Source organism: Kogia breviceps, chromosome 13 (genome assembly GCF_026419965.1).
Source record: "Kogia breviceps isolate mKogBre1 chromosome 13, mKogBre1 haplotype 1, whole genome shotgun sequence".
NCBI classification, from domain to species: Eukaryota; Metazoa; Chordata; class Mammalia; order Artiodactyla; family Physeteridae; genus Kogia; species Kogia breviceps.
Window position 1 is genome coordinate 48,172,598 of NC_081322.1, and position 16,815 is coordinate 48,189,412.

Sequence of the window (16,815 nt, forward strand, 5' to 3'; positions counted from 1 at the left end):
TTTGCTGGTAATCTATCTTATTTACGCATTTAGCACTTCTCAGAAGCTATACTTTTTAATTTCATGTCTTCATCCAAAGCAGCCAAGACAAAGGTTCAGTTTAAAATAACTTTACGGAGGTCTTCTTTATAGAAGATACTTTGTGCCTCTGATATTTTTTCTTTTTAACAGAGTTTCAACCTGTATGCAATAAAGAAGTGTCTCCTTTTATTGTGAGAGTTTCCTGGAAATTTCTTTAAAATTCCATTCAGCGACATGTCCTTTTAGGTTTTGTTGTTGTTAGGTGGCACTCTGTGCACTGATAATTCAGTTTATTAAGTAAACGTTGAACTCCTGCTATGTGGAAGGTGCCTTAGGGGGAAAGAAATGAGTGAGACCCAAGTTCACAAGTAAGACTACAGTTCAGTGGGGTGGGGGAGAGTTAAGCTGTAACTAATAAAAAGTAGAATATTGGTTTGTTAAGGAGTTTGAGCAAAATGTGGGTATTTGGAGGGAGTGAGGTAAGTCAGAAGAGAAATTGAGCCTGGCTCAATCTGGCTGGGGGACTCAAAGTTTTCTTGGGTAAATGACATTTCAGCTGGCCTGTGAAGAATTAGAATTTTATAGGTGTGGGGCTGGGGAGGTAACAAAGGATGAAGGTTGGAGTCACTCCAGGTGTTTGGGGGGCAGTATAAGGCAATCTAATTTGCTGGGGATAGAGTACTGTAGAGAAATTGGAAACTTCAATTATTTCATAAGCATACATTATTTCTACCTACCGAGTATGGAAGCGTAGGATGGAATGTTAATGCTGATCTGAGCAGTTTGTTCTTGATACATTAAGCATTTTGGGAGCCATTGAAGATAATAAAGTTGGAATGTGCCAGGATTACAGATGTACCCTAGGAAGATCAATCTGGTACTTAATCTAGTGATCCATGCTAGAAGGGGCAGGAAGACCCATTAGAAGGTGGTTCTAATATTACAAAGAAGACTATTGCTTGAAACAGTGGGGACAATGGACGAAGGGAAATGGGTACAGGGAAACATTGCTATAGAAGAGTAAAGGGCTTAGCATCTTAATAGGGTATTGGAGGTGGTGGTGATAATGCTAGAGAGTAGGGAGGATGCCTGGGTGACTGAGCAGATAGTGATGATGTCTTTATTAGAAATAGAACAACAGGAAGGGCTAAGTTTTTTGTTTTTAAACAAAAATATAAACAGCTTTACAGCAGTTATGATTTTAAATCACCTATTGTCCCATCAACCTTACATATTTACTGTTCTCATATTGCCTGTTCTCTTTTAGGCCTTATTCGTAAGTGCATATAAGTTTCACACTTACAATACTGTTTCTTTTTTTTTTTTAACCTGATGTAATATAAGTGTTTGAGAGCTAGCTTTAAAAGATAAGTTGCCAAGTTTTAGATTTGTTCATTTTCAGGTGCTTACAGAACTTCAAGGTAAGAAGATTAGATATTTGAATGAACTGAAAATGTTAGGAACAAAATGCTGATCCTGTTTTTACTTAAAATTTAAATATTTTGTTCATCATGGATGTTTTGCATTAATTTTAATTTTTAAAGACAGTTATGTAAATAACTTTACACAAAGTTATTATTAATCTTAGTTACTGTATTTTGTAAACTACCCTCCACCCCGTCCCCCCAGTTAGGTCTTATTCATATTACCCTGGTCCTGACACTGAGTGATATTAAAGTCCCGTGAGTGACTAGAATCAGAGAGGGAGAAGCACATGTACACAGAGAGGGCTGAAGCAGGAACTCTGAGGAGTGATCTCCATTTAGAGGTGGAAAGAGGAAAAGGATTCAGTGCAGAGTGAGAAGGGCCCATTCAAGGAGCAGATTGGGAGTTGATCCAAGGGAAGATACTCACAGGAGCTGGGATGAGAATAGGATTTTGAGAGGGAAACAGGTCTCTGACCTATCATGGTCTTCCTGCCGACATTTATTTGTTGAGTGTCTGTTCTGTTCTTGGCCCTGTGCTAGCCTCAGGGCCCTCTGTTTGTAAGCAAAACAGTAAGAGCCCTACCCACGTGGTGCTTATATGACCTTTTGAACACCCTTTCCTCATGTCTCTTAATCACTTTTACAGTAACCCCACTTAAATATTCTGTCATCACCTGTTTAAAACTAAACTTGTCTTTTCCTTCAAACCAGTTCTCTTTGTAGAATTTCCCTTCTTTTTAAAAATGTTATCATTTTCTGTTATCCAGGATTAAAGTCACAGAATTTTCTCTGTGCATCTCTAATGAAGTCATATTCTTTATTCTCTCGTCTTTTGTAGTGAATCCTTTTCCACAGCTTTATCAAATTACGTGTGGAATATTGCAGTAGTCTGGTGCCAGCCTTTCTCTATCACCAAAAACCAAACTGTCACCAGGTTTCCACACATTTCCACAGGAAATGAGTGGTTACCCATTGGGTAGGCAAAATGAGTAAAAATTAGGCCTATTCCCTTGCCCCTTTTCTCAAATCATTTGTACCGGCAGCATTTGTCTGCCTTTTGAGCGTTCAGTGCTTTTTTTCTTAAGCATCTTCCCCATCTAACTATCCTCTCCATTTTCTTCTCTTTAACTTTCTGAGGTCAGCTCAGCTTAAGTCTTGATTGTTTTTTTTACAAAGTGTTTCCCTACGGAAGGAGACTGCTTTCATCCTTGAACTGCTATTACACATATTCAACCAAGTTGCCACTATACAGCATATTCAGCAGATTTTGTGCTATTTTATATATATACTTATGTTCTCTCTCCCAGTTAATCTTTGAACTGTTAAAGACAGGACTGAGAATACAGAGAAGGAACACTTGATAAAGATCAAAAAGGCAATGGCCACTAGAAAGCTGGCCTCTCTGAAAATAGCCAAATTGTTTTTAATTAGAGCTCTCTGTATTAGTTTTATACTAAACGTATGTCACATAGTTCCTTCATCTTTCTCAGTAATATGATAGTAATTATAGTTTTAATTTTTCTGTGCATCGTTGGAGGATCAGAAACAATTTTATGTAATATATTTTCATGCTTTGTTTGAATTTACTAAATTTTGCTTTCTGTACTTTTGTCTATTTTCTACTTTTTACATAATTCATATTATTTCTTCTTAACCATAAAAACAAACGAATCAAATTGAGGTAATAGTATAGTGTGCACAGAGTAAATCTGTAGGGGAATTACATTAGGCTGGGAGAGAGGAAGCTTTGGATCACTGCTGCAGTTTGTAAGTTCTCTGACAAGTCTCTTAATGGTCTTACTGAGACTTGGGTATCAGTTTCTTAATCTGTAAATAAAGGTGTCAAGTAAATGGTCTCTTAAAATTTCTTTCTAGTTCTAAATTTCTCTCATATTCATATTGACACAGTTGTTACCCCGTCCTTTTTTTGACTTTAGCCCAAAGCCAGACTCTTGTAATAACTGAGTTTTGTGGTCATGTTTTCCTTTTAGATTCTAGTTTAGGATTAGTCATCAGTGATTCATTTGGAAATTGTTCAGTTCTGGATCCAGTGTTGTTTTCACAACAAGCATCCCTTAATCATTGAAGAGGATAAATTAACCTAGTTGGGATTCCCTTTTTTTTTCTTTTTAAGGTATTTTCAAAAGAAATAATTCCAGATTGATGGATGAAATTTTAAAACAACAGCAGGAACTCCTGGGCTTAGATTGTTCCAAATACTCAGCAGAGTTTGCAAATAGTAATGACAAAGATGATCAAGGTAAGCGTGAGTGTAAAATTGAATATCTAACGTATGCAGATATGTTTTGTGTTTCAAGGCAGATTCTGTTACTCGTTCATTTACTTATTAATTTTGCCCTGTTAGTCTTTATTATCACCATCTTTAATAAGACTTTTCTTTCTTCATCTTGTTAAAAGATAATATTCAGAAAAAGATAAGATCATGACTCATGGATATTAAAAAATAAACACATGTTAAAGATTTTATTTAACTCAAACAACCAGGAACCAGGTAGATTTTACAGCCAATTCAAAGAGAATCCAAAGAATGGAGATATTTATAGATCAGAAATATTGAAATAAATATGTTAATAGAGGCAAAATTTGTTTTTCAATGGGATTAGAATGAACATAATTGAACCTCTACCAGGCAAAAAATTGCATAAACAAGAATTGGGCATTGGAACTTCACTGGTGGTGCAGTGGTTAAGAATCTGCCTGCCAATGCAGGGGGACACGGGTTTGAACCCTGGTCTGGGAAGATTGCACGTGCTGCGGAGCAGCTAAGCTCATGCGCTACAACTACTGAAGCCCCTGTGGCTAGAGCCCGTGCTCCACAACAAGAGAAGCCACCACAATGAGAAGCCCGCCCAGTGCAATGAGGAGTAGTCCCCACTCACTGCAACTAGAGAAAGCCCACGCACAGCAACGAAGACCCAATGCAGCCAAAAATTAATTAACTAACTAATTTAAAAAAGGAAAAAAAAGAACTGGGCATTGCTATTGGTTACCTAGAATCCTATCAATTGTAAAACAGCTCCACAGAATCAGAATTTGATAAGGTGGATGTGTGTGCTATAGACAATTCATATTCTATTGAAGTACATTTTTTTCCCACAGTCTTCATTTTTGTCTTCTGTCTGTGTTATTGCTAACTGTACTATAATTGTAGATGGCATTTTGAGTAGGAAATTGTAAGTTACCCTATAATTAAAATTTCTGTTTTCTAGAGGGTTTATTCACAGATACAAGGTCATTCTGAGCACTTTGAAAAGAAGGCTATATGTAAATATATACACAAATGTTATATATTTCTGCTTCTAGAGGAGAGTAGCCAGGTATGTTTTGATATTTATATTGAAGGGCTTAAAAGATTCTTGTTTACTATAAGAACTGTACTTTTATTTTAGTCTCAGCTTAATATTTCTTAATATCATAGGTTGTAGACCCATGATAAATGAAAATGTACATAGTCCTTAAGTTATTTTGAAATATATCTGGAAGAGAGTATTTTTTAAAATATCTTGTTTTTTTTCCTCCAGTTTTAAATTGCCAATCGGCAGTGAAGGTGCTGTCCCCAGAAGATGGAAAAGCAGATATTGTGAGAGCTGCTCAAGACTTCTGCCAGTTAGTAGCTCAGCAGCAAAAGAAATGCACAGATTTGGATGTAGATATGTTAGACAGTTTACTTAGTAAGTCATATGTTTGTTCTTAGTTTTGTCCCACAAGGATACAGTATGAAGACTGTCTAAGTTCCATCTTATTGTGTTGTCATTATACTTTTTATGTTTCTGAAGTTTAGAGACACACATGTGAAAATAGTTTTGAGATAATGAAATTTGTATTCCTCTCACTTGCATGAAGAATTATTGGTAAAGGAGAGGATCGATCTAAAAGGATTTGGGGGGAAGTGATGAATATTCTTAAAAATAGGTCTTCAGGGCTTCCCTGGTGGTGCAGTGGTTGAGAGTCCGCCTGCCGATGCAGGGGACATGGGTTCGTGTCCCGGACTGGGAAGATCCCACATGCCACGGAGCATCTGTGCCCGTGAGCCATGGCCGCTGAGCCTGTGCATCCGGAGCTTGTGCTCCACAACGGTAGAGGCCACAACAGTGAGAGGCCCGCGTACCGCAGAAAAAAAAAAAAAAAAAGGTCTTCTGCTTCTGCCTCCCTCTTTTAAAATTTATTTTGATTTATTTTTTTCCAGGTTTATTGAGATATAATTGACATACAGTGTTCCTCTTTCTTTTTAGTTTGAATATTAAGTTTGAACTTAATAGCTATTTAGGAAACAATCTCAAGAATATTATACTGCTATCATCCGTGACTCCTTTTTTAGTATTCCTTTATTATGTTATACCAACTTTACCACTATATTTGTCACGTTATACCAAGTGTAACATTTTATTTTATCTATTTTTCTTCAATTATTTATAAAAGCCTTTAGTTTACTTATTCTCTCTAAAGTTCCATAGGAACTTTTTGCCTTAACTTTATGGTCTTCTTTGCTTATTAGCATTATCCTTGATCCTTTTGAAGAAAGGCAATATTTCTAACAAATTCATGTCTGTTGATAGCGTCTATAGCCATACAATTTCAGACATATTTTTCATTTATTCACATAGATTCTCCATTTACCTTATTAATCATCCATTTTCTAATTTTCAGTCATTTATTTAACTCTCAGTTCTTTGTTTCTTCTGCTTTGACATGTTCATTACAGAGCACAGTCCCTCTCTGGCCTCTTGGTCTCTCTAACTCCCTACTTTCATTGACTATTCACTTCTTATCCTACTCTCCTATTCTCTGCTCTGTCATTGCCGAACTATTCAGGCTGAATGAATAGGCTTCAAGTAGCCATTGTAGGAGTTCTCGAGGCAGAGGTTACTGGGGTGTTGACTGTTTCCTGGATCCTGTAAGGCCCCAACCAGAGAGTAGTTTTAAGGATGTCCTAAAAGTGATGCAGGGACCAAAGGTAGTCCTTCAGATAGCCTTTGGAGACCATGTATTGACTGCAGGGGTTTTAGACCCATGATAAACGAAAATGTACATAATCCTTAAGTTAACTCATTAATCTGACAGAAGCAAACCCTCTGAATATTGTCACCCCCAAGAGTTCCCTTGTGACTGCAGTTAATCTCCACTCCTATTGCCAATATGAAGCAACTGCTTTGTTTTCTTCTAGAATTTTTATAGCTTTAGCTATTATATTTAAGTCTAATCCATTTTAACTTAATTTTTGTGACTGGTGTGAGGTAAGGGATACCAGTTATTTATCCACCACCACTTGTTGAAAAGACTATGTTTTCCCCCCTTTAATTACTGTGGCTCCTTTATTAAAAATCAGTTTTTCATGAATCTGTGAGGTTTTTCCTGGACTTTCTATTCTATTCCATTGGTCTATATGTCTGTCCTTAAAATGCTGCAGTGTCTTCATTACTATAGCCTACCATAATCAACTTTGAAATTCAAGTAATGTAAATCTTTCAACTTTGATTTTGTTTTTCAAAGTTTTAGCTATTCAGAGTCCTTGACATCTTCATATACATTTTAAGATGAGTTTGTCAATTTAAAAAAACAAACTCTGTTTTAATAGGGATTGAGTTGAATCTGTAGCTCAATTTGGGGAGAATTACCATCTTCACAATCTTCACTATGTTCATCTTCCAATCCATGAACATAGTATATCTCTCCATTTATTGGGGTCCTAATTTCCTCATAACAATGTTCTATAATTTCAGGGTATAGAGTTACTTTTTTCAGTTTATTCCTAAGACTTTTATTATTTTTGATGCTACTGTTAATGAGATTTTTTTCTTAACTTTATTTTCAGATTGTTTGTTGATAATATATGGAAATACAGGTTGGTTTTTTTTAATACTGATTTTGTATCCTGCTTTGCTGAAATTCACTTAGTAGTTCTAGTAGTTGTTTTTGTAGAGTCTTAGAATTTTCTAAATACAGGATCATATTGTCTATAAATACAGATGACTACTGCTGTCTCTGCTCAGTTTTTCTATTTTTAATTTTATTCTTTAGTCCTGCATTCTGTGTCTGCATAGTTTAATGTGTCAGACAGTGGTTTGCACACTGGTTGTGCTCAAACACCTTAAATTTGTAAGGCTTCCAAAATCTTTGTGTGATGTTGGAGGGTGCATTCAAGTCAGTTCTGAGGTCTCCTTGGCTGTTACCTTTCACTGGACTTTCTTGCCACCCTGTCCTGCCTGCCCTCCTTCCCTTGCATGTGGTATTTTCCTAGTCAGCCTGGATATATGGAGAGCTTAAATGAACCAGTGTTTCCAGCATCTCCCTGTTAAATTTCTGCCCATTGTTCTGCTTGCCCTAATGGGGGGCTACAACCTCGGGGTAACAAAGCTGTGGGTTTTCCTCATTTGTTTCCTTTTGAGTCCATAGGTTTTCACCATTGCTCCCTCCCTCCTGCCCACAACCTCCAAATTGAGTCCATATGTTTTGGCTACAAGCAGCAAATTTTCTAGCTTTTGCTGTCAGTCCCCTGCTAGTAAAACTACTGTTTCCTTCAGTTGATAGAGATAGAGACATGGGGGTTGGGGCATTCCCAGGCAGGAAGACCAAAAGACCTACAGTTCTTACCTGAAGCTGTAGCTGGTGTTTTGTTTTTTTAAAGAATAATCATCTGCTCTGGTTAATATCCAGTGCTCTTAAGTGATTGGTTTTGTCCAGTTTAATACATGTTATTTTTGGAGAGGATTCGTCAGCCTCTTCACACCACTATTAGCCAGAAGTCCCTTCTTGCCTTTTCTTTTTTTGTGTGTGTACTAAAGAGGATTTGCTTTTTTAGTAGGAAGAAGAATATGTGTTCCACTTAGTCTATTCACTCTGCCAACATAACTTTTAAAGAGACTTTGTTATGGAAGTAATTCTTTATTACTGCTGAAGGGACCTGTCTAATCGAGTCTCCTTATTTAACAAATGAGGAACTAAGCACTGGAGAGACTGTGTGACCAGAAAGTTAGTGGCTGAACTGAGGTTATTGGAAGCTGTTAAAACCTGGGTCTCTTGTTAAAGCATCTTTTCTGTTATACCAGTGATTCTTTATTTTAAGATTTATTTTACTTTATTTTTAAGCAGTTGAAATATTTCTATCCCATTTTTCTCTCAAGCCAGATCTCATATGGAAACCAGTCTGTGAAGCAAAAAATGGCCAGAACTTGGTTGAGGAAGGTGTACAGTCTCCTTTTCCCCTCCTAGGGAGCTTGGACTCTGGGGAATACTGAGAACATTTGTACTGTATAGCTAGGAGTTGGTCTTTCTGGAGTTGGTCTTGCTCTGTAAAATCAGAGCATGGGGAAGGAAGGAGAGTAGATAACTTTTCAAGTTGCTTTTCATCTCTGAAGTTATTTACTTCTGTGGCAAGAATAAGTATTAAGTCCTTAAAGCAGTGAGGGTCCCAGGATGCAAAGAGAACACTTAAGTTGAGTCTTGAAAGATAGATGGGATTTGGGGTCTACTTGGGTTTAGGGTGGGAGTTGGGTTACCTCTCCTTATCAGGTAATCAATCCAGTTAAATGGCCTTTAGAGAAAACTTCCACATTTGGAAATAACATAGATATAAAAGTATATGTTGGGCTGTGGAATGGGGGTGTGGAAACATACAAATAAATCTTCTGAAGAGAACAGATATGTAAAGCATAAGAAACCAACTTGATGAACAGATTTTGCCATTGGTCGTTTTTTGGTAAGCAATATGTATTAAGTTCATGTGTCTTTTTATCTTTCTAAGGTTCAAATGGTTTCCCTGATCCTGATTTAGTATTGAAGTTTGGTCCTGTGGACAGCACACTAGGCTTTCTTCCCTGGCACATCAGGTTGACTGAGATTGTGTAAGTAATTAAAAGTGTACTGACTTTGGTTCGATCCGGCAAGAGTTTCTTGAACCCAGCACCGTGCTAGATGTGGTGGGAATTCCCAAAGAATTATAATACTGGATCTTTTCCCTCAGGTATTTGACAGTATCAGTGGTAAAATAAAAGCCTGTATCAATGACTCAGACACAGAGAGCGTGTGGTTGTGCAAATGTTTGGTACTGGAATTAATCATCGTAGGAGATCAGGAGTGAGAGAGAACGCTGTGGGCCAGAGTTGTTGATTCCACAGAAAAGATATGACTTGATCCAGGGTATATAAAATGGGTAGAATTTTTGTAATTAAAGAAAAGGTGGGAAGTGTAGGGGGTGAACAAGGAAAAAAAGAAAAGAAAAGCTGGGGGGGAGGGGCAGGGCGTGAACATCACGTTTGAAAGAAATAGGGAACTGGCCACACCAGCACAGAGAGTTAGTGTTAGATAGCAGTATAAGGTGAAATCAAATTGTTTGGGGGTGTTGACATTGGGAATGCTTTAAATATCAGCATAAGGAATGTGTATAATTGTTTAGAGAGGCAGTAGGAAATTGATGAGCCTGTGGGTAATGTGGGAATGGTGATTCTGGAAGATTTGTTGGCCAACTATGTACTAGAGTAGATTGTGTTTGGGTAAGGGTGAGGTAAAAAGACAAGTGATGAGGCCATGCTTGTAATTTATGGGAGAATACATTGATGAGAATGTAACTGCTTATTTGGCAAAATTTTTGTATAAAGGGCCAGAGGGTAAATATTTTAGGCCTTGGGGGCTATATAGTCTCTTGGAACTGCTCTTCTCTGTTGCCATTAAACACTTGCTAGTACAGCTAAACAAGCATGGACAGTATGTAAACAAATGTGTGTTACTGGGTTCTAATAAAACCTTGTTTACAAAAACAGGTGGCAGGCTCCTGGGCTGTAATTGCAGACCCCTGATTTAAAATAAAGGAGAGGGGCTTCCCTGGTGGTGCAGTGGTTGAGAGTCCGCCTGCCTATGCAGGGACACGGGTTCGTGCCCCGGTCTGGGAAGATCCCACATGCCGCGGAGCGGCTGGGCCCGTGAGCCACGGCCACTGAGCCTGTGTGTCTGGAGCCTGTGCTCCGCAACCAGAGAGGCCACGACAGTGAGAGGCCCGCGTACCACAAATAAATAAATAAATAAATAAATAAATAAATAAAGGAGAGACTTAGGAGCCTTAGAATATATTTAAATTCTGGGTCTTAGGAGGAATATACTACAAATTTTCTTTCTCATGAGAACTAATTACCAAGTATACTTGCAGGCCTAGCACTTTACTATCAATAATTGCAGTAAAAACTAGAGTAGAAAGGAAATGATTCCTAAGTTCTTAAGCCTAAGTGACTGGGTGAATTATGGTGTTATTGAGACAAATGGGAATGTCCAAGGGACCATTGATTTTGAAGGGAAGATGTTGAATTCAGGAATAAGAAGATTTTGAGGCCAGAGTCTGTTTAGATGGAAATACTTAAGAGGGCAGATGAAGATGTAGAATTGGTGCTTGGATGAGAAGTCAAGGCTAAGGATGGATCTTTGGGAGTTGTGAGTACCTAGAAAGTAGAAGTAGTTGAACCTGTGAGAATAGAGGACTTCCCTAATGTGTTCATAGAAGAGAACAATACTAAGGGGTCCTGTATGAAATGCTTCAAGCTGGGGGCAGGAGGGAGATGAAAAGAACACGTAGCATGTTAGAGTCAGAAAGGGCTGTAGGTCATCTGGTACTGCCTCCTCGTTTCATAGGCCAGGAAAATGGGGAAGAGACATTACTCAAGCTTGTAATAAAGTGGAATTAGAACCCAAATCTCCAAACTCTGGGTTTCTTTATGGTGATATGTGTTTCTCTTACCTCTTCCCCCCCTTTCCCAAGGGTTTTCCAAGTCATTTCAGGTGCCTTTCAGGTGGGCTCTTAGAAAGGTAGCAGTGATATTTTGTGAGGTTGGGAGTGGTTTGGTAGGAAGAGTATGTCTTAGAACATAGATCTTGGTTTGAATCTTGGCTATGCAGCTTGGTAACATGACTTTGGAAAGCTATTGAAACTTCTCTATATTTGTAAAATGGGCATTTTAATTCAGAGTTGAGGATTTAAATCTGATCATGGGCATCAGATCCTGGCACCTAACAGGCTTTCCCACAGATCTTTGTACATATGTCTGTTATAGCTGTATAATGTTATTTTGAGGTTTGCTCTATATCTGTCTACTGTCCACCAGACTGTAAGCACCATGATGACGGGAAAGGTGTCTTAATCACAATGTAGAGAAGAAAACTGGAGCCCTGATGGGACAGACCAGGAAATAACAAGATTGCTTCTGAGTCACTGAGGGGTAGGGACACTAAGTGCTTCCTGAGGAGTGATAGGAGATGAGGCTGTTGATAAAGGGGGTAAAATGAAGACAACCTAGGAAAGTGGGTAGTTTGAAGAAGACATTGGAAGCAAGCTTTTAGCAAAAAGAAAGTCGTTACATTTGTCCTTGAGAATATCATTTCAGTAGAGTGAATAAGATAAAAGATTGATAGCAGAGATTATTAAGAGATAAGGAAATGGAGGGAAACAGGAGGCTTATTTCAGAATTCTTAGCAGTAAGAGGAAGGATAAAGATTATATGTCAGTTATATCTCAATAAACCTGGTGAGGGAAGAAAAGGAAGAATAATGAAAACATAGCTGAAGAGAACCACAGGGTCAGGCAGGAGTTAATTATGGTAGGTTTGTTTAGTCCTTTTCTTACGTGCATATGACTGTAGAATTCTAAATGTGAGTCTTGTAATCTGACTGGATTTTGGCTCTGATACTGTTTGAAATGTCCAAAACATCAAAGTAAAGCTGTATAAATTAGAGATTTTTTTTAATGTTAATTATTGAAAATTATTTTAAGTCTTTAAAATACTTACGGGGAAACCCTCTGGCTCTATATTCACTTTGTCTTAAAAGTGCTTGTCTTCACATTGTAGTTGCCCCCTTGAGCAATTGAAAATGGTGGAGGTAAATATTGTTCATTTATTGGTTGCTCACCACATGGCTTCAGTAATCATCATGTGGGGATGCTGTGTTGCTCTGCCAGCATTCAGTCTGACTTTCGCAAACTGTTCAAGTAGCACTGGCTTTACTCTGACAAAGCTGAGTTCTTGAAGTAAATTTGAGTGAGATCCTTTATAAATAGCTCTCCAGTTTTGCATTAGCCTGGACTTATGCCTTAATAGGTTCTGAATCTCTCTAGCACTACATTGTACCTTCATCTTGGAGGATAAAAGAATATTCCAAAGTATAAAAGTGTCAGAATTGAAAATGTTCTAACATTCCAATGAATTCATTGTAAGTTATGTCTCTTAGTAATTTTCACTTTATCCTTAGAATTAGAAATACAGTGTAAACCAACAAGGACCTACTGTATATATAGCACAGGGAACTTTACCCGATATTCTGTGATAACCTATATGAGAAAAGAATCTAAAAAAGAATGACTACATGTATATGTTTAACTGAATCACGTTGCTATATACCTGAAACTAACACAACACTGTAAATGAACTATACTGCAATAAAATTAAGATACTTTTAAAAAATCCCTTTAAAATCTCAAAAAAAAATATAAACATAATGTATAAATTTTTTGTTCGAATAGTCCATAGATCTGTGTGAGCAAAGGGTAAGTCTTATCATCCTAAGTAGATTGCCTTCAGAAAGGCTGAAGTCCAGTGCAATGTTTATGGTACTTTGCCACTTTCGTGCTTGCTTTAGTCTTTTGTAGACTCCTACCAGTTTTAATAAATTTAAATAAATTTCATCAGCAGAATCTTGCCTTGTGTTCTTTAAAAGTAGTATAGAAATTCATGGTTTAGACACAAGGTTTTTCAAAGCAGGGAGATGAGATCTATCGGATGACTTTTATGTCTTAGATGCCTGGTGGTGCAAGATTGTTAGGGAGCCTCAAAAATAAAAATTAGAAACTTGGAAATAAAAAAACGTTCTGAATCTCCATCTCACTATAATTTGCTTTTCTCTTCTTGTGAAAGGAGGGATTATCTTTTATTTGAACTGTTTCACAGTTTAACAATTATTTAGTAGACATACTATGATGTACCCTAGGCTTATAATTTTCTTTCTTCTGTCCTTAATCTTTTTGGTCATTACCCGTCTGGTTCCTCCTCCAAATTACAGCATATCATCTAATTGCTTTTTTTCTCCTTTTATTTTTTTTTTCAGCTCTTTGCCTTCCCACCTGAACATCAGTTATGAGGACTTTTTCTCTGCCCTTTGTCAGTATGCAGCCTGTGAACAGCGTCTGGGAAAGTAGTGATCCCTGGTTGTGTAATTTGATTTCAGGCTTTTGGAGAAAAGGACTCAAGTGACTCTGATGTTTACAAAGCACCTATGAAACCCTGTACACACCTAGTTCATAATCCTCATAATTTATCAACAAACACAAAAAAGTGTCTTACTTGAGAGTAAGAGTACGTGTGAGTGTGCGTGTGAGTGTGTGTGTGTGCACACGTGTGTGTGCATGTGTGTGTGGAAATAAACTTATAAATGGGGGAAGTATTGGAGGAGGAAATATGTGGACTTGCACCTTTGAGCAAATAGCAGCGATGTTTTAGGAGCTGAAATTTCAGATTTACAGGCTTCAGCCCCAACTACTTCCTTTTTTGTGGGGAGAAAAAGGGGCGATTAAAGTTGTTTTGTTGTTGTTTTTGGGGGGAGGGGAATAACATTTGTTCAGTCTTTGCAAGTGACCAAACTTTAATTTTTAAGAATAGTATATTGACGTATTAAGCAGAAGCATTCTGAGTTTGAGGGATCTCCAGAGGAGTGGAGTTCTGTGTTGCTCATATGTTAAAAGTGTGCTCACCTTTGGAGCAGAGGGAATACCTGTTTCCAGACATCCGTCCATTTTCGTCTCTTCGTTATTGTCAAACAGTATGACTTGAAAATGTTGCTTTGTTTTCTGTGTTCTGGGTTGTGAAGATCACTTGAAAAAGAACTCTTACAACATTGAAGTGCAGAATTTAAAAAATTTTTAATATTGTATGAGGCACACATAAAAGGTGAAAAGGTTGTAATCTTAAAAGTAAAGGTGAAACTTTCCTGAATAAGGAAAGAAAGTTTTGATCTCCTTTTCTGTTTGGCAGGCAGTGAGCTAGATAGTACCCAAAGCTGGTTTAAAACATTTCCATTAACTGTGTTGATTTCAATAAGCATTTGGGGGAAATTATCAAGGCAGCTCTTTTCCTCAAACGTAACCTGGTCATCTTTGGAATAGCACATTTAGGACCATGTTAGTACCTAGGATTTTTCCTTAATAAATCCTGACAGTGACTTTGCGTAAAAATATGATCTTTAAGTAAGATTGAGGCCTGTGTAGGTAATAAAACATTACCAAAGTCTACAAAAGTAATTTAATTTTGCATGTTCTCTTTCATGGCAGAGAACAGCACTGGTTCTGGTACTTTTAAAATGAAGAAATGATTTTTTGATAGGTGTTCAGTTTTTCTTCCCTCACTGCTGATACTCGGACAGAAACCATTATTCTTTATATTTGACGGGCTGTTTTCAGAAGAAACTTATTAACAAGTGCACAATAGTTATCCAAAATTGTATGTTTAGAATGGAGTAGTTTAAAAACTAGGTCTCAGAGTCTGAAAAATAGCAAAGAAGACTGGATTTGGAAAGCAAGGTCTGGAGTTGCTTGCCAAATTCTGAGGCTACGAAGAAGAAATGTTTTGACTTTGGATTCCAAAACCCCATTTATGATTTTAAAAAACACTTGAAATAAAATGATTATAAACTAAATTTTGGTTCAGTGACATTACTTTGCACATTGTAGTTCTTTTGTACATTGTGAGACTTTTTTAAAAAGTCTTAATTTATTGCTAAAACTTTGTGTGATGCTACAGCATATCTCTAAACTTTACCAGAGAATTTTTTATTTCTGTTCCCCTGTACTGTCATGCACGTTCTGTTGAGGCTTTTTGGCCTTAGTTGAAGACTGAATTTATGCCTTTTATAAACTGTGTCTTTTTTAAACATTCTGGAATATATATGGTTTTAATGAATTAAATTTAATGGGCCCGATTGAAGTGAAGGGATTTAATAATATTTGTTACAATGAAGTTAGTCAAATAAATTACCCACTGGGATATAGCCAAAGCCACTAAAGGTTTAATAGTTGAGTCTTTGTATTTTTATTTCTCCTTATATTTCACTGCAGTGTAGTGTTACACATTACAGTAAATCTGTAACCTGTGACCTGAGTCTGTTGTAGTCCCAAGTAGGAAGAGACCCTTAAAACAAGTTGCTGAGGATTCTGATTTCAGATATAGGCATTCTAGAGCCTTCCCATGAGTTTAACTGTTAGTACAGTCTCCAGAATTTGAATGACATCATCAGTCATTCTATAATTCCTGCCCAAATCATCTACTGGTTATGCATTATCAGTGGTCCCTTTGCACTCCCAAGAAGAACTGATAAAAACGTTAAAGAAACATGTTGTTTGTCTTGATGTGTTTTGAAGAATATTGTCTTTAAATTGTTTCTTCTTGACACTGCCCACAATGGAAAAATTATCAAATTAAACCTACCTTATGGATGGCAGCTTGGAGCTTAGCAAGAGGTTGGAGGGTTTGAATTCCATTCCCAATTCTGGTTGTGTTTTGTTTCTTAACACTGATTACTGTTAGAAAGCTGGTTTTGATGTGAATAGCAAATTCTGGTATATTGTGACTAAGGCTTAATAATGCCTGTCTTAAGAGAGGAATGTGTTATAATGTTAATGAACAGTGCCAAATACACTGTACACATCTACAATTTAATCTTTGAATGTATGTTACTTGATTAGTTCCCTCCTTCTGTGTGATGGTACCATGCAGAGAGTCAAATCCTTGTGATGTTTTGTATGGCTGTAGACTTTGGCAACATGTAAATAATGTGTAAAGCAAGTTTTTATGATTAAGGAATCAAATTTATTGAATTTTACTATTGAAAGTTGAAATGACATGTATGAACAAAAACAATAAAAGAATATACACTTTTCATGGACTATAGTATTATGTGAATGTTACATTCTAAACATGTAGGGACTGCAAAAATGTAATGAGAAACTCATATGACAAGATAGCAATACTATTTTTTTGGATGGTAAGTTCTTGATTGAAGTATATTCTCATTTTTACCAGATTAAACATTTGGAATCGTAAAATGTTATTTGCTTTTTGCTAGGTAAAATTCAGCTTCGCCATTGGTTAAATTGTCAAAATTCCACAGTAATTAAAATCTGAACAGTTTTTTACTGAATGTGGAATGCCAAGTTGAAAATGTATATGTGTACTCTTTTAAAAAGGAATTTGACGTTCTCGTTAAACCGGGAAATAGAAGGGTAAGAGCTATGGTTTGTTTAACGTTGCATAGAGTATTCACTTTCTAACTCGAGGATCTAATTATAAGATAGCTGGCTTTTTATGCATAATTTTTATCTGAA

The 16,815-nt window shown here is 36.9% G+C and overlaps 1 protein-coding gene across 1 annotated transcript in view; it reads left to right on the plus strand.

Annotated features, from left to right (window-relative positions):
* Positions 1 to 16,376, plus strand: part of NUS1 (NUS1 dehydrodolichyl diphosphate synthase subunit) — a 28,843-nt gene extending 12,467 nt beyond the window's left edge. Inside the window, exons 2-5 of the mRNA XM_059083314.2 lie at positions 3,583 to 3,708; positions 4,991 to 5,140; positions 9,211 to 9,310; positions 13,548 to 16,376. Of these exons, the coding sequence (XP_058939297.1) occupies positions 3,583 to 3,708; positions 4,991 to 5,140; positions 9,211 to 9,310; positions 13,548 to 13,638 (467 nt within the window). The 3' untranslated portion in view covers positions 13,639 to 16,376. The remainder of the gene's footprint in view (positions 1 to 3,582; positions 3,709 to 4,990; positions 5,141 to 9,210; positions 9,311 to 13,547) is intronic.
* The last annotated feature ends 439 nt before the right edge of the window (positions 16,377 to 16,815 follow it).